Source organism: Hyperolius riggenbachi, chromosome 8 (assembly GCF_040937935.1).
Source record: "Hyperolius riggenbachi isolate aHypRig1 chromosome 8, aHypRig1.pri, whole genome shotgun sequence".
Taxonomy (NCBI): Eukaryota; Metazoa; Chordata; class Amphibia; order Anura; family Hyperoliidae; genus Hyperolius; species Hyperolius riggenbachi.
In genome coordinates this window covers 243,120,385-243,145,839 of record NC_090653.1, presented here as the reverse complement: position 1 = coordinate 243,145,839, position 25,455 = coordinate 243,120,385, and the positions used below count along the sequence as shown (strand labels likewise).

The 25,455-nt window shown below is 44.1% G+C and overlaps 1 protein-coding gene across 2 annotated transcripts in view; it reads left to right on the top strand.

Annotated features, from left to right (window-relative positions):
* The window catches only part of CRAT (carnitine O-acetyltransferase), an 84,714-nt gene that overhangs the window by 50,658 nt on the left and 8,601 nt on the right, over window positions 1-25,455 (top strand). For both annotated transcript variants that reach the window (XM_068248479.1, XM_068248478.1), the window contains 6 exons: window positions 2,858-3,032; window positions 9,315-9,493; window positions 12,651-12,751; window positions 17,152-17,271; window positions 17,805-17,927; window positions 19,409-19,544. In XM_068248479.1, coding sequence (XP_068104580.1) covers window positions 2,858-3,032; window positions 9,315-9,493; window positions 12,651-12,751; window positions 17,152-17,271; window positions 17,805-17,927; window positions 19,409-19,544 — 834 coding nt within the window. The remainder of the gene's footprint in view (window positions 1-2,857; window positions 3,033-9,314; window positions 9,494-12,650; window positions 12,752-17,151; window positions 17,272-17,804; window positions 17,928-19,408; window positions 19,545-25,455) is intronic.

The window sequence follows — 25,455 nt, the reverse complement described above, 5'->3', positions numbered from 1 at the left end:
ACGAGCTGCAGAGATCTACAGCTCAGGTGGGAGACTCTGTCCATAGGACAACTATTAGTTGTGCACTGCACAAAGTTGGCCTTTATGGAAGAGTGGCAAGAAGAAAGGCATTGTTAACAGAAAGCATAAGAAGTCCCGTTTGCAGTTTGCCACAAGCCATGTGGGGGACACAGCAACCATGTGGAAGAAGGTGCTCTGGTCAGATGAGACCAAAATTGAACTTTTTGGCCAAAATGCAAAACGCTATGTGTGGCGGAAAACTAACACTGCACATCACTCTGAACACACCATCCCCACTGTCAAATATGGTGGTGGCAGCATCATGCTCAGGGGGTGCATCTCTTCAGCAGGGAGAGGGAAGCTGGTCAGAGTTGATGGGAAGATGGATTATTATTATTATTATTATTATTATTTAGTATTTATATAGCGCCGACATATTACGCAGCGCTTTACAGTGTATATATATATATATATATATTGTCTTGTCACTAACTGTCCCTCAAAGGAGCTCACAATCTAATCCCTACCATTGCCATATGTCTATATTATGTAGTGTAAGTACTGTAGTCTACGGCCAATTTTTAGGGGGAGCCAATTAACTTATCTGTATGTTTTTTTTGGAATGTGGGAGGAAACCGGAGTGCCCGGAGGAAACCCACGCAAACACGGAGAGAACATACAAACTCTTTGCAGATAGTGCCCTGGCTGAGATTCGAACCAGGGACCCAGCGCTGCAAGGCGAGAGAGCTAACCACTACGCCACCGTGCTGGATGGAGCCAAATACAGGGCAAACTTGGAAGAAAACCTCTTGGAGACTGCAAAAGACTTGAGACTGGGGCGGAGGTTCAGCTTCCAGCAGGACAATGACCCTGTTAGGCTTGGAGGTGTATTCTCCACAGTCAGCATGCAACACATAAGCTGACGTGAAGGAGGTACACACACCAGCACAAGGAAACAGGATATCCCCAGTTTAGTGGAGGAGAGGACTGACTCCAACAGGAGATTGTGGTGCACAGAGCCGGTGCAGATCCGAACGGCCACAAACAATACTTTCGTGATAATGTCTCAGCGCAAAGTAGCGCTGAGCGCATAAACCAGGACTGAGGAGACCAGGACAGGTAGACAGAATGAACGATTGCTTAACTAGCCACTACTTAGTGACAGCAAGCGTCCACAACAAGACAGACTGGAATGAGGCAGCCAATGCTTGCAGCGATGGCGTGCCTCACAAAGACAGGACAGGATAGTCAGGAAATAGGAGGATCAAGATAGATGAACGTAACACAGACAAATATACAACAAGTATGTTTTCCTAGCGTATTACAATTACAGCTATCAATGAAACTATTTGTAACGTCTGACTAACATATGTATATATCGGGAATGAACCGATATATGACATAAGCAGGAACACTGACTAGGACTGGAGCAATACAGGGAACAGGACTCAGAAGGATTCGCTATCTCTTCGCAGAGATGAACGCAATCCACAAACAGAACCAGGAGCAGGATACTAACTCAGCACGGGTGATCACGATACGCACAACCTACCAAAACGTGCTGGAAGGCTGACTAACTGAACACAGGAAATAAACAGTTCGTGTACGTATATATCAGCGACACTGATGTATCAACGTAACACGAATACAAGGAAAATAACAAAATGTGCAAGTATGCATATATATTGGCGATGAACCAATATATGACACAAGACAAGCAGAGTAACAACTACTAGAACAAGAGCAGAACTAGGAGGACTCGCTGACCCCTTCGCAGGAGTCAGCGCAGTCCACACGGACTAGGAACGAGGTGGGGCACGAGCAGAGTAACAGACAGAATCTGAGACTATGGTAGCCCATGGAGTATTGCAGGAAGCAGTTCTTTATACTGAGGTCATCCAATGGGAGCAGACCTGCAGATTCCCACACAAGTGAATGGTAATTAATCACAGGCTGACAGCAGGAAAAGGCAGACAATGATATGCAGCCTGCAGGAAAGGGATTGCCGCTCCATTGCAGCAGACAATGTTTGTTTACACAAAAGCATATTAAACTGTCATTAACTTCAGAGCGACTGCAGATGGAATCAGCAACTAGTTTAAGTGCAAACCAAACTATGCAAGCAAATGCATGTAATGACATCAGAACTGCTTGGGTTGCAATACCACTGCAGCCAGCAGTAAACGCTGCAGAAGCGATCATAACAGACCCTAAACATAAAGCCAGGGCAACAATGGAATGGCTTAAAACAAAACATATGTATGTGTTAGAATGGCCCAGTCAAAGTCCAGATCTAAATCCAATCGAGAATCTGTGGCAAGATCTGAAAACTGCTGTTCACAAACGCTGTCCATCTAATCTGACTGAGCTGGAGCTGTTTTGCAAAGAAGAATAGGCAAGGATTTCAGTCTCTAGATGTGCAAAGCTGGTAGAGACATACCCTAAAAGACTGGCAGCTGTAAATGCAGCAAAAGGTGGTTCTACAAAGTATTGACTCAGGGGGCCGAATAATTACGCACACCCCACTTTGCAGTTATTTATTTGTAAAAAATGTTTGGAATGATGTATGATTTTCGATCCACTTCTCACATGTACACCACTTTGTATTGGTCTTTCACGTGGAATTCCAATAAAATTGATGCATGTTTGTGGCAGTAATGTGATAAAATGTTGAAAACTTCAAGGGGGCCGAATACTTTTGCAACCCACTGTATGTAGTTCTCAGAGCTGATAATAGACATGACCCAATATTTTAAGTCCCATAGTCACAAATTTCACTAATGAGTGTGAGATGGGTGAAACTATGTCCCACACACCACACCGCCCTGTTTCCTGACTGCCTGTTCTTGTCTGCCAGTTTTTCCAGCTGGATGTGTACAACAGTGATGGCACGCCACTCACCACAGATCAGATCTTCAATCAGCTGGAGAAGATCTGGGGAACTTCACTGCAGACCAACAAGGAGCCCATTGGTATCCTAACCACCAATCACAGGAACAGCTGGGCCAAGGCCTACAACAACCTTATCAAAGGTAAGCTAGGGAGCTCATGGTGTTCATTTACGGTAATGCATTTACATACGTAGTGCAACATAATAATTTTCCCTGGTTGCGTAGTTGATCCTTGCAAAATTGAACCAAAGCAGAATTCATACTTTTTGGGCCTAAAGGCAAACCTGAAACGAAAATGAACTTATGAGATAATATTAATCCTAATATTTGTATAGCGCCTTTCTCCTGTTAGACTCAAAGCTCTCGAGTGCTGCAGCCACTAAGGATGCACTCAAAGGGCCACCCTGCAGTGTTAGGAAGTCTTTCTCAATTGACTTCTTACTGAATAGCTACTGACTCATGTTGAAGGCTGAGCCCTTAACCAGTACAGTACTATATACCAGTATAATGAATTGTATGTGTAGTAAAGCCAAGACATAGAACATAAGTAGCAAAGAAAAGCGTCTCATATTGTTTACCAGTACAGGAAGAGTTAAAAAAAAAATATGGTTATCTATGCAAGAAAGCTTCTCTGAGCTATTCAACCTGCTGGGTCAAATACAGTTCTGTTTTCTGAAGCACTTAAAGGAGTTGTCAGGGAATTTTGAATAAAATAAACGCTACTTACCGGGGGCTTCCTCCAGCCCCAAGCTCCCAGGACCTCCCTCGCCGCAGCTCTGCCCGCAGCCGTTTGCCGGAGCACCGACCCGGTCCCCGGCGATGACGTCAGAGCGACCTGGAGGTCGCTCTGTACTTTGCCTGCGCGATCGGCGTCGTCATTCACCGCCACGTGGGCCGGAGCGGACTGCACAGACGCAGAACTACTGTGCCTGCGCAGTCTGCTCCGTCCCACGTGGCGGTGATTGACGACTCCGATCGCGCAGGCGCAGTACAGAGCGACCTCCAGGGACCGGGTCGGAGCTTCGGCAAACTGCTGCGGGCAGAGCTGCGGCGAGGGAGGTCCTGGGAGCTTGGGGCTGGAGGAAGCCCCCGGTAAGTAGCGTTTGTTTTATTCAAAATTCCCTGACAACTCCTTTAAAGAGCTAAGAAACATTGAGAGACAGCTTGTGATAAGGTTTTACTGTAGGAAAGTTCAAAGGGTTATTATTTCTGCATTGTTTTATAGCATAAAAGACAGAGTGTGCTTTTAAAACTGTATGTTGCAATGTTTTTTTGTTTGTTTTTTTCTTTTAAAGCTATATAACTTAAAATAAAAATGAGATTTTTTTTCTTTGCTACTAATGTTCTATTTCATTGCTGTACTACATATACAATTCATTCTCATAAGTTTATTTTCACTTCAAATTTGCTTTAACCAGTCTAGCCTTTTGGACGTTTGTACTATGTCCAAAAGGCTGCTGCTGCGGGGCTGTGCGCTCCCGTGCGTGATCGCGCGCACGCTCCCGTGCCGCCCCCATTAGGCCGGAGATCAATGAATGGGAACATAGTTCCCATTCATTAATCTAAGTCTCCGGCAGAAAGGCCGATGGCTTTTTTGAATTTTTTTCTTAATATTACCATTTTAAAATGCATTTAGAAAAAAAATATTCTTAGCAAAATGTACCACACAAAGAAAAAGCCTAATTAGTGGCGCAAAAAACAAGATATAGATCAATTCATTGTGATAAGTAGTGATAAAGTTATTGGCGAATGAATGGGAGGTGAAAATTGCTTGGCTGCATAAGGTGAAAAACGACTGAAGGCTGAAGTGGTTATGCCAACTGTCTAGTGGCTCCCCTTTAATCTGCAGACCCTTATTTTATGTACAGCATCCATGTACAGATCCCTTGGCAGCAGCTCCTTTCTTTCATATGTAGGACCTCATTTGCAGATGTCCTGTTCTTTTATCAGCCTTCTCTTCCATATGCAAGAAGCCCCAACCCTGTGTAGCTATCCGATTGGTTGTCAGCTGGCCTGGGCCTGTGTGGCCTATTCAGAAATCCACCTTTTTATTAATGCCCGTAGGCTAGTTGTTATTCCTCTTTATAACCTGGAAGAGTCCGAACAAAGCACTAACGTCTGTATCTATCCTCTGTTCTCCATTCTGAGCAGTTATTGTAGTCTCTATTTCAGCAACTGCCTCCTGCTCTCCAGTCTCTCCTATGCAGAGATTTGTACTGGTAGACATGTAAATGGCACTCCCAGTAACTGGGGAGACTGAGAAGCAGTATAAAGCTGTTGGATTCATTATAGGACCTTTGGGCCTGATATACCACACCAGGTAAAAACTGATCAGTTTTCTATTGCAAACTGATCAGTTTGTTACTTTGGCATTCCATGTCATCTACTCGTTATACCTATCCTCATCACATTTGAGTTCCTCTGCTGCTGCTGGTACCGCCGCTTGGGTCCACTACATGGTTGAAGCGCCAGTGTACAGATTGGAGCCCCAGCAGAAGCATTGAGGCTCCCAATGGATTGCAACAGACCAATAAGAATCCTCCCTGAGATGCTGAACGGCAACCATGGCAACAAACGTGTAGAGAATTCCGTCTCCACACAGATCGGTCAACAAATCTTCTTATAATTATCAGTCACTCTCCAATACTCAAAACCGAACCACTGAACTAATGTCACAGGGGGAAGCCTATATCTAGGGGAAAACACTGGTATAGGTGGGAGGAGGCACCCCAACAAAAAGTAATATATATGGCAGAAACTATTAAAATAATTAATCATACCTTGCGAGAGGGGTAGGGTATCAAAAAATCAACTCTTATTGAACACTTAAAAAGATGACTTATTTCGGGGGTCTTACCTGCTTCTTCAGGTCAAGGTCGCAGTGTCTTGGCTGAAGGCAACACGGACTTGCACTGTGACCCTGATCTGAAGAAGCGGTTAAAGAGGGTCTGAAGCCATAATAAAAATGGCTTTTTTGCTTATATATATATATATAGCAGGGGCATGTGTGCCCCTGCTCAAACGCCGCTATCCCGCGGCTGAACGAGGGTCCTTTCCCCTCCAAATCCCCCCATGCAAAATCACGACCAACTTGGTCGTAGATTTTGCTACCCCTGTGCTCTTCCGTGTGAGGCAAGGCTGCCTCACACGCGTCTATCAGCGGCTGATCTCCACCTCTCCCAGTGAAGGAAGACTGAGAGGGGCGGGGGAGAGGCGGAGATCCGCCGCTGATAGACGCGTGTGAGGCAGGGCTGCAGCTTATAGCCCCACCTCACACTGAAGCGCTCCCCGGGCAGCACAGGGGGGATTTGGAGGGGAAAGGACCCTCGTTTAGCCGCGGGATAGCGGCGTTTTAGCAGGGGCACACATGCCCCTGCTATATATAAGCAAAAAAGCCATTTTAATTATGGCTTCAGACTCTCTTTAAGACCTGAGAAATGCATTGTCTTTTTAAGTCATGAGCAAGAAAAAGGGAATCCCCAACTGCATAATCAATTATGAGACCGAACAAGTTAAGCAAAAATGAAAAACTTTTATTTATGCATACACACGGTTAAAACCAAATAAAATTCCCTTAGATTGAGGCCTCTTTCACACTAAGACGTTGCATTTTAGGGGACGTTAAGGTTGCATAACGTGCCCCTAACGCAACGCGACGCATGGTGGTGTTGAAGTTGGACATCAGATTGAGCCGTGTTATGAGGCTCTTGGTGCTTTCCTGGAAACTCCGGATCTTTTCAATTTCGGATGATTCGAATCGGATCATTGAAAAGATCCGAATCTTTGAATCATTTTACTAGGGAAGCAGGAAGCAGGGGGTGCAGCAGAGTGAGAGGTGCAGGAGAATGAGGGCACATTGAGGGTGCTAATGGGGAAGGGAGAGCTGCAGCAGGAAGATTGTGTTTGTGCACAGAAGCTGCAGTTCCTGTTTCTTCCAGAAATCCACTGTGAACCAAATCCATCCCCTCTGCTGTTTGCAATCTACATGTTCCCACTCGGTACACTGATCCAACGACATGGCCTGACGTACCACTGCTACGCCGATGACACACAGCTATACCTGTCCTTCAAACCTGGTGGAACAGACCCTACTCCAAAAACAAACTCTTGCTTAGCTGAGCTACAGGCATGGATGAATGATAACTGGTTGAAACTGAATGCTGACAAAACGGAGGTCCTCTTTGTCCAAAGCCAGTGCTCGCCATCAAAACCGCTCTATCCTAAAGCAACACCAATCAGGATTGGGAATTCAGACATAAACAGCTCCAACCTTGTGCGCAGCCTTGGCGTACTAATCGATGGGGATTTGAGTTTCAGAAACCAAATTTCATCTGTAGTTAAATCTTCCTACTTTTGTCTGAAGAACTTTGCAAAGATTAAAAATCTGATTCCCCCAGAGGATCTTCCAACCATAGTTCACGCCTTCATCACATCACGGCTGGACTACTGCAATGTCCTTTATGCTGGCCTCCCCAAAATTGCGTCGCCTGCAATTAGTGCAGAATGCTGCTTCCAGATTGCTAACAAACCAGCCTCGCCACTGTCACGTTACACCGATCCTTCGCTCACTGCACTGGCTACCAGTAGAATGGAGAATACTCTTCAAGATTGGACTGCTGACATTCAAATCCCTGCACAATCTGTGCCCTGTATACATGAAGGATTTGCTGAAGCTGCACCACACCTCTCACAACCTCAGATAAGCAAGTTCTATAAACTTGGTCACTCCCAGAGTGCACCTCAAAAAATCTGGAGAGCCTTCTGTCATGCTGCCCCTACTCTTTGGAACTCCCTGCCACACCCAGTAAAGACAGCACCATCCCTGGAGCTATTCAAACCCAGACTAAAAAGCCACCTGTTTAGCCTGGCATTTCCGGACCTATAAAATTCTTCCTCTGTACCACGATGGTCTGAGCCATGCTTATGCGCTTTGAGTCCATTGGGAGAAAAGCGCTCTACAAATGTTATTTTTTGTTGTTGTTGTTGTTGTGATGATCATTCGACTCACAAAAAATATACACAAAGATCCGAATCGTTCATGATCTGGACAACACTACAGTGCAGTGAATATTAATTAGCTATGTGGCTAGGAACAATAGCGAACTCTCCCCTTACTGAGCATGTGCAAACAGTCTTTGCAGCTAAAACCACCTATAACGCACAGCATGCTGCACTTTCTTTGAACGTCCAGCGTTACACTGTAACGCAATGTGGGCACTGTGAACAGCCCATTGATTTTTCATTACTGTGAGTTGGGCTGCGTTACAGGCTGCTCTAATGTGCGCCTGTAACGTCCCACTGTGAAAGCAGCCTGAATGTAATCAACCCACTGCTGTAAGAGTTTTTGGTATATATAGATATATGTTCTATGCCAGTGTTTCTCAACATTTTATTGGTATGTACCCCTTTTAAAACCCTGTACTCACCAAGTACCCCCTAGCATAGTAAATATTATCATAAGTAACCCTTGACAAATATACATTTAATTATAGTACATGCTAATTGGTTCTAAACAATGTCCAAGCATTTACGGTTGCTTTATATTAGCTAAAATACTAATTTAGTTATGTTTAAATAAGATTTATCATTTTCTAAAACTCTAAATTTGTTATTCTTGGTTAAATATATCAAGTCCGAGTACCCCCTGGAACCATCAGACGTACCCCCTGGGGTACGCGTACCACATGTTGAGAACCTAGGTTCTATGCAATATACCGGGGTGAGCCAAACAGAAAATAACTGCAAAATATAAGTGTATACTGTGAATGTGGACGTGGAGTAAAAAAGGATGGGTTGGGGATCAGTGGCAAATAACAAAAAATAAATACCCAAGCAAAACAGAACAGAACAAAAAAGCTTTGTGAAACTGCAAGTGAATGAAACAAAAACAAAAAACTGGAATTTTTTTTGAATATGAATATACTGTGTGTGTATATATATATATATATATATATATATATATATATATATATATATATATATATATATATATATATATATATATATATAATCTCTATCTCAAAAGGGGGGGGGGGAACGACAAAATGGGTTGTGCAATATACCAGAATAAAGTGCGATATTACATAAATAGATATCAATGAAGAATGAGTACAGTGATTACAATAAAAAGAAAGTGCATCTAGTGCAATACTGCAATGGCTTACTGAGGTAAAATGAACAGCAGAAGGACAGGGAAACGCCTTGTTGTTGTGTTGCATTGTCTTTTTAATTGTCTAATAAAATAGTTAGACCCCTTATACCAGATAAGACTGATCTGTCAAATATATTATTTTTTTGTTGGGGCGCCTCCATCCACCTATCCCATAAATTGTGAAACAATTCCGTTACAAGTACTAATGTGTTAATGAGTCAAATGAATGCTGTCCATGCTGCATTTCCATAACGGTATGCCTTTATCTGCAGATAAAACCAACAAGGAATCAGTGCGGACAATCCAGAAGAGTATATTTACAGTGTGCCTGGACGCCCCCATGCCCAGAGTCTCCAATGAGCTGTCCAGGAGCCGCGTGGCGGCCCAAATGCTGCATGGTGGAGGTAGCGGCCTAAACAGTGGCAATAGGTGGTTTGACAAAACCCTACAGGTAACGGCCCAGTCAATTATTTTTCCTATGGAGTTTACAATATTGCTGGAAAGCACATCCCGTTAAAGAGGCACTGTAGTGACATCGAGTAGAATGTAGTAAATTATTCAGGATACCCACTTTCACTTTAAAGTGTACCTGAGACGAGTACATAAAAAGATTTTATACTTACCCGGGGCTTCCTTCCGCCCCATGAGCACCGATACATCCCTCGCCGTCCTCCCGTGTGCATCCATTCATCTGGTATCAATCCAGGTAATCTGGCTCAGTCGGTCCAGTTGGCTCTTCTGCGCATGCACAGCCCTTCCGCGCATGCAAAGAAGAGCCTGACTGGCACCGCTAAGCCAGTTACTGGGACTGATACCAGGCGAACAGAGGCACACAGGAGGACGGCAAGGGTGCGAAGCGGTGCTTATGGGGCCGGAGGAAGCCCCAGGTAAGTATAAAATCTTTTAATTTGCCCATCTCAGGGTTCCTTTAATTTTTTTGGTTTCGGCATCAGAAACACTTCCTATAACTATTAGCTATACTGTATATTGAATGTAGCCTCGTCCTCCCAGTGATGTTTAGCCTAGGCTGATTAACTATTCGGAATCCCCCTCCCCCAGCATTCTGGGAGATCAGGTATATTTTCCACTGGCTTTGGGATGGTCTGTAAACAAACATTCCGCAGAGCTGAACCTGGCAGGTTTATTATATTCACTTTAAATGGGGTGTGGATTTCCTTTAGTCAGAAATGTACAGACCTGCTCAGGGATGATGCACCTGGTGAAGGGATTTTCTGGGATCAGGGAAGTCCATTTAAAGATTATTGCAGGCACACCAATTTGCCTGCGCAGAACACTCCAGCCCACGTGCGAGTGATTGACAGCGGCATTCGCGCAGGCGCAGTAGAGGACGACCTCGGGAGGTCGGCCTCGTCACCGGCGGGGACCCCGGGCCAGCGGTTGGGAGTGGAGCTGCGACGAGGGACATTTCGGCTGCAAGGGGTTGAAGGAAGACCCGGGTAAGTAGTTCTGGCAGTAGCTTAGATTGCCTGATGCTTCCTTTAAAGGGAACCTGAAGTGAGAGGTTTATGGCTGCTCCAATATTTTCTTCCTTTTAAACAACACCAGTTGCCTAGCTGTCCTGCTGATCTATCTGGCTACATCCATCTGCTGATCTATCTGGCTACATCCATCTGCTGATCTATCTGGCTACATTCATCTGCTGATCTATCTGGCTACATCCATCTGCTGATCTATCTGGCTGCATCCATCTGCTGATCTGGCTGCATCTAAATCACAATTCAGAAACATCTGATTTGCATGCTTGTTCAGGCTCTGGCTCTAAATGTAAAATGCTGGGCATACACGGATGCAATTATGCGCCGGATCGAGCCGCTGGCTCGATGCCGGCGCATCCCCGCTCGTCCGTGCGGATCGATTCCCGCTCGTCCTCGCCAGCGCTCCTTATCAGCCGCTCGATTCCCCGCTATTGTCCGGCGGCGGAGATCGAGCAGGCAATCTATCCGGCAGGTCACCGGACCTGTCGGATATTATCAATCGAGTCATCAGCGGCTTGATTGATAAGGAAAAGAAACTCTGTGTATACCCAACATAAGAGGCAGAGGATCGGCAGGACAACGGGCAATGTGCATTATTTAAAAGAAAATGTCAGCTTCTATATCCCTGACACTTAAGGTGTCTTTTAAAGCAGACCTGAACTCAGAACTTCGTCTCAGCTCTATAAGATAAGCAACAACATAATAACCTTTCAAGGACTTCTGAGGCAAACCTTTTTTACTCACCTGCGGCTTTTTCCAGCCCCTCGCAGCCGTCTCAGTCCCTCGCCGCAGCTCCGGTGGTCCTCTGTGGCTGGCTGGCTGCAATGATCATGACCCGCCAGCGAGGTCGGCTCTTCTGCGCATGAGGGCCCCCGCGTCCACGTCATCTGGCGCGTACTACGCCTGTGCACAACTACTGCGCAGGCACAGTACTCACAGATGACGTGGACGCACGAGCATATGAGTGCAGGTGCAGAAGAGCCGATCTCGCTAGCGGGTCACGATCATTGCGGCCGGCCGGTCGGGGACACCGAGGACCACCGGAGCTGCGGCGAGGGACTGAGACTGATGCGAGGGGCTGGAAGAAGCCCCAGGGGAGTAAAAAAGGATTATATAGTCCCCCTCGGAAGTCCTTTAAAGAAAAACATTTCTTTGTTACAACTGATACAAATCCTGCAAAAAATCTGCAGTGTTTCTACTTGGCTCTCTGCCATGGCAGTCAGCTGATACAGCTAAGGGATCAAATTACAACTTGTGCTTTGTTACAGATGCGAAGGATTTAGACAGGCTGAACTCCTATTACTTGTACATACAGGGTGCATTTCTTTATGTTTTCATTCTGTCCAGTGCAAGAGTTCAGGTCCACTTTAACAATAATTTCTTGTTTAGTTCATATGTGAGAAAGTGGAAGGTATACTTTTAAAGAGAACCCAAGGCGGGGTTCTTACATCGCAATCCTTATACAGAGGCTGGGTCTGCCTATAGAGCCCAGCCTCTGTTGCTAGTTAGTTTCCTCCAAAGCCCCCTCTGCGCGCTCTATCAGTCCCCATAAAACACAGCCGCGCTATGCGGCTGTGTTTACCTCATGAATGTCAGTCTCGGCTGCTCCCCCGCCTTCTGAATCGCTCCGGTCCCCGCCCTCGTCCTTTCCCTCCAATCAGCGGCGAGGGAAGGGACGTGGGCGGGGACCGGAGCGATTCAGGAGGCGGGGGAGAGCGGAGACTGACATTAGTGAGATAAACACAGCCGGCTGCGACACGCTGCGTGTCGCCAGCTCGGCTGTGTTTTTTATGGGGTCTGACAGCGCGCGGGGGGGGGGGCTTTGGAGGAAACTAACTAGCAACAGAGGCTGGGCTCTATAGGCAGACCCAGACTTTGTATAAGGATTGCGATGTAAGAACCCCGCGTCGGGTTCTCTTTAAGTACTTATTCAGAGGCTGAAGAGCACCCTGCACTATTTTACTCCTGATTTGTTTGACTTGTACTGTTTGACCCGATATCAGGAGAGTTCCAATCACACTGTTTGGCTGATGTAACTGAAAGGAGTCTTCGTGTTCATAAGAGATATATAAAATGTGATCATGTAGCTTATTATATCTTGTTTCTCCTCAGTTTATAGTAGCAGAAGATGGCTCATGTGGCCTGGTGTATGAACACGCACCTGCGGAAGGACCTCCTATCGTGGCCTTGCTTGATCATGTAGTTGAATACACGTAAGAATCTTATTTCCTGTTACTATTTCTGGAAGGATTTCATTTTTCCGGTTATGTGTATATCCAGAGAGAGATAAGACACCTTCGAATGGACACCCTTTTGTGTTGTAGAAGTCATTTCCTTACTATTAAGGTGGCCAAACACTCATAGATTGCCTCCCAATCACATACTACCTATAGATTTTCAACAGATTTCAGCATGAAATCTATTGAAAATCTAACAAACCACAGCATTGTGCTGTTTGATGCATTTCTACACTATGGGCCGCTGATCTAGCAACAATCTTCCGCCATGCTCAATCAAGATTTTCTGTCCAGTCCAATCAGAATTTCAATAGTTTTCTCCTTTTTTTTCCATAAGATTTCATTGTGTCCACTTTGGCTGCTGTAAAAGTTAGCCCACATTGAAACATTGGAGGATGTTGTAAATCCTGAACCTAAAGCCTCATCTACACGGTATAATTTTCCATCAGATAGACGGATCTGTTAGATAGATCTAAAAAAGAAATTGCATTGTGAGTAGACATCCAAATTGTTTTAGATCAATTTTGCGATAGATTTTGCTTTGAGAAGTACCCAAAACCTATTGCAAAATCGAACGCAATCCGATTGGACCAGTTGGAAATTATCTAATAGATCCGTCTAATAGATCCAATCTGATGGAAAATTGTACTGTGTAGATGAGGCTTAAGAGGATATCATCTTGTTTTTGCAAATACATAAAGAGCTGCTTAAACCCACATGTATTGTTATACTGTGTGGTTTATGTTGTGATTAGCTTAGTGCATGCCAGGCTGAATTAACGGAAAAAAACAAACACATGTGTACAGCGCTGTTATCTAGCGCTGCGTACAGGGGACAGCATTGTCACTTAACTGTTCCTCGGAGTGGCTCACAATCTGATACCCATCATAGGGTGATGCCTATGTATGTATCATGCAGTGCATGGATCGTAGTCTAGGGCCAATTTAGGGGGAAGGGAGGGGAAAAAAATAGGGTTTTTTTATATATAAAGAAAAAAAAATGCAGCAGCAATCAGATACCTCCAAAATAATGCTCTATTAGTGGCAAGAAAAGGAGGTAAAATTAATTTGGATGCTAAGTTGTACGGCTGTGCAATAAACTGTTAAAGGTGCTGAAATGTAAAAAATGGCTTGGTCACTAGGGGGGTGTAAACTTCTGGTCCTCGAGTGGTTAAACCCACATGTAATGTTTTATTACACTGTGTTGTTTATGTTGGGGTAAGCCTAGTGAATGCAGAGCGCTTGTGCTGTGCATTCTCTTGCACTGACTCCCCCTGGCTGCTGGCAGCGGTATTGCAGACAGAAATATTGGTGTCCCTGTTCTAGATTCCAGTGCTTTCATTATCCATTCTGACAAGGCTGCAGGGTTGTACAGTACTCCTTTATTTTGGAGAGGCCAGCACTGAATGATGTCGCGTTTATTAGGCAAGTTGCGCTCATGGATGAGTAGACAGAAGCAGCAGCACTTGAAGCAGACCTGTGGACGCACGGGGATAGTGACTGGCCAACAGCCGTTTGTCGCTCCCAAGCTTGTTTACGGCACAGACTAGTGGGTGGGCAGGGGTGATGGAAAGATGTCCTTTGTACCTTGCCAGTGAAACAGCATCACCACTTATGTAATCATAAACCCCGCCCCACTCTCCTAGTAACCTGGCACCTCCACTCCTACTACTATCTGTATATACAGGGTATACAGTATACATGCTGAAATGCATACTGACCAACATGCTGGGTTACTGGATCCAAGTTAACACTTAAAGCAAACCTGAGGCAACTATAAGATAAAAAAAAAGATACTAGTCTAAGAGGAGAGAAGCCTCTGGATCCTCCCACCGCCTCCCCCAATCCACCGCCGCTGCCCGGGACCCTCCTGCTCCTCTTCATGCACGGCCATGCTGCACCTGCGCGACTACGACACACCTGCGCTGTAGCATGGAATCCGGCATACTGTGCAAGTGCGGCTGTATGGCCACACTCGTGCATGAAGAAAAGGAGAGTGATCTGGAATGCGAGATGCTTTTGCTGGATTTCCTTTGGAGGTCCGCGTGTGGCAATGGTGGGGGTTAGGAGGACGTGGGAAGCCTATGCATGGTCTAGAGCAGGGGTGCCACGCTCAAATACAGAGTGGGCCGAAATTGAGCTCTGGGACCAAGTCGCTGGTCGAGCTCAATGTCTAGTGGCCACCTCTCTCCCTTATAAAGTTCCCTGGTGTATAATAGCCCCCTCCTTCCCCTATACAGTTCCCTGGTGTGTAGTGGCCCCCTTCCCTCTCCTATACAGTTCCCTGGTGTCTAATGCTTCCCCCTCCCTCTCCTTTATGGCTTCCCTAGTGATCTAGGGCTTCCCCTCCAATATAGCTTCTCTGGTGGTCTTGAGTGGGCCCAACATAATGCAAAGTAGGGTAACAACCTGAGGGCCAAATATGATGGCTCCAAGGGCCAGATTTGGCCCAAGGGCCATAGTTTGACATGTATGATATAGAGGCTTTCTTCTTCTTAATGAGAGGATGAAGAGAGGACACCAAAGTGCAAGTGCAAGCCACACAGGTGCGCACACACCTACTTACATGCAGAAGCTGCTTATTGGAGGTCCCTCAGTGTGGCAATACTGTAAATTGGAGTACGTCACTCCCAAGCCAAAAAGAGGAGATTTTATTGCTTTTCCTATACCTTGAGGTCACCAGGGTACATGGTAAAAGCCATGCAGATCCCAGGGACAGGAGGGGAGGGAGACTCTTATGGGGAGTCAGACAGCATTACAAATCTGGAAAAGTCTCTATCTCCTTTTCACACTGTTCAAAACTACAACCACTTTAAACTTTCGATTGTTTGCGTACTTAGTTACCTGTGCTCACTCTGATCGAATCTCACGGAAATCTGTGCCGCAACTTGAACTATCGGTCAAAATTTTGGTCAGTTGATACCAAAAATTGATCATGACTATTGATCGGACAGGACAGAAAATCACGAGGAGGAGCAGTGGTCGATTGAGGGCCATAATGTTGCATCAAGCAGAGCAACGCTGCAGTTTGAACAATTTCAATTTCAAAATTGGAAGGAATTTTGCTGCATCGTGTGGTAATCTAGTGAGTGGCGAGCTTAACTCTCAACGATAGCTAAATAAAGGCCATAAACCTCTTGCTGGACAGAGAAACACTTTTGAGCGCATGGAATAGATAAAAAAGGTGAAACGTTCAAGAGATGAGAGCTGTAAAATATTAAAAGAGTGTCATTTAGCTGAGACAATGAAAACAGTAAACTTAAATTTTTAGCTTTTAACCACTTGAGCCCCAGAGGTTTATACTCCTCTAATAACCAGGCCATTTTTTACATTTTGGCACTTCACAACTTTAAAGGTTTATTGCTCAGTCATACAACTAAACACCCAAATGAATTTTACTTTCTTTTCTTCTCACAAATAGAGCTTTCTTTTGGTGGTATTCGATTTCTGCTGCTATTTTTAGTTTAATTTAGTTTAGTTTAATTTAAACAAAAAAGACAAATTTTGTAAAAAAAAAAAAAAAAAAAAAATACAGATAAGTTAATTGGCTTTCCCCTAAATTGGCCCTAGACTACGACACATATACTACACTATACATACATAAACATATGCCAATGGTAGGAATTAGATTGTGAGCCCCTCCGAGGGACAGTTAATGGAAACATCAAGCAAATTTCCTGCCCCATGAAATACCTACCGGGGGCTTCCTCCAGCCCCTTGAAGCCGACATGTCCCACGCAGCATCTCCGCTTGCAGCTGCCGTCCCGGGGTCCCCGCCGATGCAGAGGCCGACCTTGAGGTCGTCCTTACTGCGCCTGCGTGAATCAAGTCCACGTTATCTGCAGCGTACTGCGCAGCCGCAGAACTACTGTGCTTGCACAGTACGCTGCTGACAACGTGGACTGCAGGTGCAGTAGAGGTCGGTGTACAGCGTTGCGGAAGATGTGAACACTATATAAATACTTTAATATATAATAACTTTAAAAAAAAGCCTGCCAGCGACAATCATTGGCTGGCAGGCTGATCACTGGGGCCCACTGTGCACACTGACGTGAGTGGGCGCTCGTGCGATCGCGAGCTCCCGTCAAATCTCGTTCCTCGCAAGATGACGCATACATGCTTCATGAAGGAACAAGAGAGCCACGGACCCACCGCCATTCTGCGTTAGGCGGTCTGCAAGAAGTTAAACACAAAATTGGACTGTGATTCTAAAAAAAAGTACTTTTTAGGATTAGGACTAAATATTTAATTAGTTATCTCATAAGTTTTACTTTCATTTCAGGATTGCTTAAAGACTTATAGCCATAGTTAAGGAAAATGTTTGCACTTACTGCACCAAACCAAAGTCTAGTTTCATCTTTATTTTATGCTCTGCAGGAAAAAGCCAGATCTGGTTAGATCACCGATGATACCCTTACCAATGCCGAAGAAACTTCGCTTTAACATCACACCGGAAGTTAAAAACGATATTGAAAAAGCCAAACAAAACCTAAATATGTAAGTACTGGTCTGTAAAGTGAATGGGAACCGCATTTAAAAAAAAAATGAAGCAAATATTTCCCTAAGGAGAGGGAAGGCTCTGGGTCGTATAGAGCCTTCCGTCTCCTCTCTCAGTGCTCTCTATCCTGTGCTGGCTCCCCCCATTTCAATCCCCCGTCGAAAGGGTATTTGGAAGTCTTCAGGAGCTGTGTCCTCCCAGGCGTGAGCGTGCAGGAGAGCGTGCTTGCGCAGGTGCAGTACAGGGCCGCCCTTCTTCAGGAGCACTCGGGCTCCCTGAAGACTTCTGAAGCCTCCTTCGGCCGGATAAAGCAGTATTTGACTAATTTAGTCAAATACTGCTACCGGCAAGCCAGCACTGGATCGAGGGGACCAGGGGAGGAGCCGGAAGGCTCTATAGGACCCAGAGCCTTCACTCTCCTTGAGTAAGTATCTGTCTAATTTTTTTAAATGCGGTTCCCATTCACTTGTTTCACATGTTATTTTACTGGATTTACAGTTAAAACTATTGCTTTCTTTGTTTTGTTTTCCAGCATGGTTCACGATCTGGACGTTAAGGTCTTCGTTTTTGATAAGTTTGGGAAAAACTTTCCCAAGTCAGAGAAGTTGAGTCCAGATGCCTTTATCCAGGTGGCGCTGCAGCTGGCTTATTATCGGTGAGTAAAAGTGGGTATCATTCTCTTTTACCCACAAATTCACAGGGAAATCAGGTTGTTATCTGGTATAAATATATATTGCTTTCCCTTGAAGTGGGAACACAGTCTGGCATAACATTCAATAAAAATGTTTCCCTACTCTTTTATTGCCTGAACAGTTATCCTACTTGCTTTTGTCCCAAAGTAACGCCATCTGTGTACAAATTAAAAATCCCGCACAACATAGAATTCAGTAGGGCTGGGAACTGCGGTTGTAATAGTGTATCAAATTCATTCAGAAAACTCTTACAGTTAAAACATTTATTAAAAAATCGATTTTCTCAAAAGCAAAATCTTTTTGCATTTTTTTTCCTACTTTTCGGGCCATTTGTATTGGGGTGTCATTCATAAATTGGATATTTGTAAGTCAGGTACTACCTGTATAGTGCTATTCCTAAATAGGACTTTCCTAAAATCTCAGTCTTACTTTGTATTTGAAAGTTAAAAGAAAAAACCTTTCAAGTTTTTACTGTGGTAAAGTAAACGTGAAACCTTAGAGAAAAAAACCTGACCACTGGATGCTCCAGAGGCTTCCACGATCGTCCACAACCTCTCCGCTGCCTCCCTCTACGTGTATGAGCACAGGTGTTAGTTGGGTTTGCTCCTCCATAGGGTCGAAGACTGCTCTGTGCCACCACAGGAGGCTTCAGATGTCTTTGGGAGCCAGAGTGCCCCCGACGATGGGTGGCTCTGTATTGCACCTGCGTGAGCTCGCTCTCTTGCGCATGCGCAGTATGGAGCCTCCTATCTTCAGGAGCACTCAAGCTCCTGAAGACTTCCAGAGACTTCCACGGCAAGAGATTTAAACGGTGTTGACAGCAGTGGAACAAAGGGACCAGGAAAGGAAGGGGAATGCTCTATAGGACCCAGAGCCTTCCCTCTCTATAGGTAAGTAGGTTTTTTTTATTGAAATTTAGCTTTAGGTTTGCTATAAGTGTTTCAAAAACCTAGCTGAGAATATACTGCATTCATAGCTGAAAATATTGGAATAAAGAGCATCTAGTCAGTTGGGATTCTGCTCTTAAAGTGGACATGAGCTCTTGCACAGGACAGAAGGAAAACCTAGAGAAATGCCCCCTGTATGCATTTAGAGAGTTTAGCCTGTCTTAATTCTTCCTCATCTGTGACTAATCACAAGTTATAATTTGATTACTCAGCTCCTGCCATGGCAGAGAGGTAATTGGTACACACAGGATGTTAACAATATGTCTGCTTCCATGAAAGCAGAAGGTAGCCATACTGCATATTTAGTGCAGTATTTGTATCAGCTGTGACAAAGAAATGTTTTTCTTTAAAGGTCATTATGCTGTTACGTATGTTTTAGAGCAGAGAGGAAGTTCTGAGTTCAGGTCCGCTTTAACTGGGGTAAATATTTGAATTTCCCATCTGAATGTATTTGATTTACATAACGAATGTTAAATACTTAAATCTTAATTTTCAAGGATGTATGGAGGATCCTGTGCCACATATGAAAGTGCCTCTCTGCGAATGTTTCGTCTGGGGAGGACAGACACCATCCGATCTGCCACTGTACAGTCTCTGGAGTTTGTACAAGGCATGGAGGATTCTGGGAAACAGGTGAGTGATCTCCCCAATCCTTGTTGATGCTGTGGGATGTGGCGTAAGCCGGCAGAGGCAGCCAATCACATTTTTCTCCTGCCGCTCTGGTCTGTCTTAGAGGCTGCCAAAGCTACTCATGCATGAATATAGGAAGTTTTAGCCAGTCTTGTCAGGAGTTTTTATACAATACAGTCATATAAACTATAACAGGATGTATAAAATCAAAAGCCAAGACCTCCTACAAAAATAATGAGGAGTCTTACTATATTAAATGCCCAACCTTAAAGAGACTCTGTAACAAAATTTTCAGCCTTATTTCTTCTATCCTATAAGTTCCTATACATGTTGTAATGTGCTCTGGCTTACTGCAGCCTTTCCTAGTTGCACAGTGGCTGTATTATCTATGTTATATAATCTAATCTGCTTTCCTCTGTCTGCTGTGCTGCTTGTAATTGGATAGACGCTATACACACCCTCTCCAGGCCCTCTGCAAGCTCTGTATGAGTCACAGACTCTGCTTATCTGAGCCTATCACATGCTATGTCTTTTGTTTGTAAACACTGCCTAAAACTGGCAATTACAAGCCAGGATTGCAGCAGGGAGAGGCAGAAACAGCACAGAGGGGCCCAGGAGAACATAAAGAATAGAATGGTATGCTTTTTATTGTAAGCATTTTAGAGTACAGATTCTCTTTAAGTTCTTATAGCGAGTTTCTCAAGCTACTGGTACAAAGAGTGAAAAGTACAACTATTTACTTTTAAAATAATTAATTTATTAAATATACAAAAGTTGTCAGAATAATTACAAATCAAATTATAGGAATCCTACAATAACCACCAGATATTAATCACCACAAGGTACTTCTCGGTATAAGCTGACTATACACTTCAGAGCAAAGTTGACCACAGATATTAACCGATAAAATCAAAAAAACACAATAGGCCGTGTAACCACAAGTTGGCATACATTTTATCTTACTTGCAAGGCTTGATTGAAATGCACAATCTAACAAGGGAAAAATATGGAAGCAGATCTAGCTGATCTAAAAACCTCAATTTATACAAACAAGTTTAAAGTTTACTGGGCTGTAAACCCCTATTTTATAAAAAATAATCTGATTTTAAAACAAAGGAAAATATATGAAATTATGACCTGATCTTTAAATGAAACTTTTATATCAACCAATCTCTATCTCCCTATCAAGTTATAGGCTTGGAAAAAAAACATATATTAATAAAAAATGTAGAGAAAAATTAACCCAAATCCAACATGGATATTCCTAGTTGCAATTCCAGGAAGGTCACATGTTCAGGGTATTCTATACAAGGTATAGAATCACAAAGAACCCAAGCCCCTAACTTAGTTGGCTTTGATATCATTAAAATGTATACCAATTACCAATAATATGGAATAAGGAATCTTGCCAGGCCTGCACTGCTAACCCGATCTGGGAGTGGCCTCAAGGCTGGTAGGGCCTGAGAGTCTGGGATCCCTTCTTTCCGTTCAGAGGATGAGTGTGTTCGAGAGTTTGTCCTTTCTTTCCAGAGTGTGTCTGAAAGTATGTCCCTTCTTTTAGAGGATGAGAGTGTGTCTCATGCACTCTTAATTTATACCCCTCTAACTAACTTATAACTCAACCCCCAGGCTAACAAAAACCAATCAAGAATTGAAAGGTGTGACTAAAGGTGAAAATTAACTAGCTCATTTAACTATCAATTTCAAGATAATTATTTGTTTGACAATTCATTTATTTTAATTCCTCCCAATAAACTTGTAAATACACAAACTAAATGAAATTGTCATCTCTTAAAGGGACTCCGAGCAGTAAATAAAATCATAATCTAAACTTACCTGGGGCTTTCTCCAGCCCACTGTAGGTCCGGAGGTCCCTCTGAGTCCTTCTGGCCCATCTCCCAGGCCCTGCTCAGAAATGGCTCCTGGCGACACTATGACCGAGTGTCGGGCTCCTTCTTCCAGAAATATGATGTCAGACGTCACTAACTACGCCGGCCGCCTCGCGTCATCACAGCGGCCGGCGTGACAGTACGGTGCATGCACGATTAAACCACGCATGCGCAGTACTGTCACGCCGGCCACCGTGATGGCTCAAGGCGGCCGGCGTGGTGACAACTGACATTATCTTTCTGGAAGAAGGAGCCCGACACTCAGTCCCAGTGTCGCCGGGAGCCATTTCTGAGCAGGGCCTGGGAGAAAAGCCAGAAGGACGCAGAGGGACCTCCCGACCTACGGGGGGCTGGAGAAAGCCCAAGGTAAGTTCAGATTTTGATTTTATTTAGTGCTCGGGTCCCTTTAAGCTTTTACAAACTTATCTGGAATTTTCCAAGGTTTGGTCAACTCATAAATTATGGTTCTTGGGTGTCTTGAGTGTGGACAGCCATAGAGTTAATGATTATAACTAAAACATACATGCAAGGTCTGTAGGAAACCTTAGAATGATCTGCTACATTTGGTATTAAGTATACAGTGCCTTGCAAAAGTATTCGGCCCCCTTGAAGTTTTCCACATTTTGTCACATTACTGCCACAAACATGAATCAATTTTATTGGAATTCCACATGAAGGACCAATACAAAGTGGTGTACACGTGAGAAGTGGAACGAAAATCATACATGATTCCAAACATTTTTTACAAATCAATAACTGCAAAGTGGGGTGTGCATAATTATTCAGCCCTGAGTCAATACTTTGTAGAACCACCTTTTGCTGCAATTACAGCTGCCAGTCTTTTAGGATATGTCTCTACCAGCTTTGCACATCTAGAGACTGAAATCCTTGCCTATTCTTCTTTGCAAAACAGCTCCAGCTCAGTCAGATTAGATGGACAGCGTTTGTGAACAGCAGTTTTCAGATCTTGCCACTGATTCTGGATTGGATTTAGATCTGGACTTTGACTGGGCCATTCTAACACATGGATATGTTTATTTTTTTAAACCATTCCATTGTTGCCCTGGCTTTATGTTTAGGGTCGTTGTCCTGCTGGAAGGTGAACCTCTGCCCCAGTCTCAAGTCTTTTGCAGACTCCAAGAAGTTTTCTTCCAAGCTTGCCCTGTATTTGGCTCCATCCATGTTCCCATCAACTCTGACCAGCTTCCCTGTCCTTGCTGAAGAGAAGCACCCCCAGAGTATGATGCTGCCACCACCATATTTGACAGTAGTAGCAGTAGGGTATTGTACCGTGTTAGCCATCAGTAAAAGCAAGAAGTTTTAAATCAGGATGATACCATTTATTGGCTAACTACAAATGAATAAGAATGAGAATGAACAAGCTTTCGGCCTTGCAGCCTTCGTCAGGTTTACATCCTGTTAGTTTGTAAGCTGGTGGTACAGACAGCTTATATACATGCAACATCAAAAGGGAAAACAGATATTTTTTTCAAGCATAAATACATCATGAAGATGCCTTAATACAAACAGACCATCTAAATGGGGTAAGATAAGGATCCTTGTTTACTTTATTGCTCACAGACCTGGTATTAGGATTGACCCAGAGGTATCGTAAATTCTTAGTTCACAAGTTCAGCTAGGGTGGCTGAGACAGTTCATATATCATCAATCTCATACCAATATAGAAAGTTGTTGTCCTTATTCAAACCCTTCTGCACAGCTTTGAAACAATTTATAAATTTTGTTTCTGCTATTAATCGGTCATTTGACGTTTTGAAGCCGCCCTTCAGGGCAGTGACACGAAGATCATCCATGCTGTGTCCGTTGGACCGAAAGTGTGTAGCAACTGGGAGTCCAGATTTGGTATCATTAATAGTGTGGGGATGGTGTGTTCAGAGTGATGTGCAGTGTTAGTTTTCCACCACACATAGCGTTTTGCATGTTGGCCAAAAAGTTCAATTTTGGTCTCATCTGACCAGAGCGCCTTCTTCCACATGTTTGCTGTGTTCCCCACATGGCTTGTGGCAAACTGCAAACGGGACTTCTTATGCTTTACTGTTAACAATGGCTTTCTTCTTGCCACTCTTCCATAAAGGCCAACTATGTGCAGTGCACGACTAATAGTTGTCCTATGGACAGATTACCCCCACCTGAGCTGTAGATCTCTGCAGCTCGTCCAGAGTCACCATGGGCCTCTTGACTGCATTTATGATCAGCGCTCTCCATGTTCGACCTGGGAGTTTAGATAGATGGCCTTGTCTCGGTAGGTTTGCCATACTCCTTCCATCTCTGAATGATCGCTTGAACAGTGCTCCGTGGGATGTTCAAGGCTTTGGAAATCTTTTTGTAGCCTAAGCTTGCTTTAAATTTCTCAATAACTTGATCCCTGACCTGTCTTGGACCTGTCTGGTGTGTTCTTTGCACTTCATGGTGTTGTTGCTCTCAATATTCTCTTAGACAACCTCTGAGGCCGTCACAGAGCAGCTGTTTTTGTGCTGACATTAGATTACACACAGGTGCACTCTATTTAGTCATTAGCGCTCATCAGGCAATGTCTATGGGCAACTGACTGCACTCAGACCAAAGGGGGCTGAATAATTACGCACACCCCACTTTGCAGTTATTTATTTGTAAAAAAAATTTGGAATCATGTATGATTTTCATTCCACTTCTCACGTGTTCACCACTTTGTATTGGTCTTTCATGTGAAATTTTAATAAAAGTGATTCATGTTTGTGGCAGTAATGTGACAAAATGTGGAAAACTTCAAGGGGGCCGAATACTTTTGCAAGCCACTGTATTTTCTTAATACTGTGCATTTAACTATATAAAATAATATGGGATAATGCTTATTACATTACTATATATGACATGCTATATATAATGACATACATCTATAGACTTCCTGATAATAAGATTATAAGAAATTCTATATCAGTCCACCTTTTAACTCCAAGTTGTCTCTGGCCAGCTTGCTGCCCCTTGGACTGTAAACAAAGACTCTGGGATCTCAATATTGTCCAAGGCAGAGTAAACTTTTAAGATTTGCCTGAAGATTAAGAATAGTCATGTATACCTTGATTAGCATTTTGGCAGCAGTCTATTACTAAACCATGTTTTCTGAATTTCACTACTCAGCTTTAAATTGACTATACAGCTTTAAATCTTATAAAAGTAAAATAAAAGATCTATTTCTTGTAATCCATATACAGGTAGTCCCCGGGTTAAGAACGCCCGACTTACGAACGACCCGCCGATACGAACGCCGCGACCATAGCTCCGCCCCGTCGCATGACGTCACGCCCCGCCGGGGACTACCTGTTCTGCCCCGCTGAAAAAGAAGAATATGGGCAGCGGAAGGTAAATAGAGGCCTACTCACCTGATCCTCGGCGGTAGAAGGTGCCCTCGTGGTGCCCGGAAGGTCCGCAGCCCGTCCTCTCGCTTCCTCCATTGTTCCCCGGCACCTCCTGGCTTCACATGCGGCGCATAATGACGCAAATAGGAAGCGCCGCCACTAGGGAGCTCTTCCTGATTACGTCGTCATGCGCCGCATGTGAAGCCAGGAGGCGCCGGGGAACAATGGTGGAAGCGAGAGGACGGGCTGCAGACCTTACGGGCACCACGAGGGCACCTTCTACCTCCGAGGATCAGGTGAGTAGGCCTCTATTTACCTTCCGCTGCCCATATTCTTCTTTTTCAGCGGGGCAGAACAGGTAGTCCCGACTAACGGACCGATTCAGGTTAAGAACAAGTGGGCAGTCCCTATCTCGTTCGTTAACCGAGGACTACCTGTAATAGATCAAACATGCATGCATATATAATGTAAATCAGGATACACTTGCTAATATCTATAATAAACCATGCAATCCTAAAAGGTTATATTTTTAAAGGACATGAATTATGTTTTTATTCAATCAACAAATCTTTCTTAATTCTTGATATTTGAAAATCTGACAGTGTACTAGGCCTGAACGATTTTAGGAAAAAATTGTTAGAAATCATGATTTTAATAGGATTCATATCC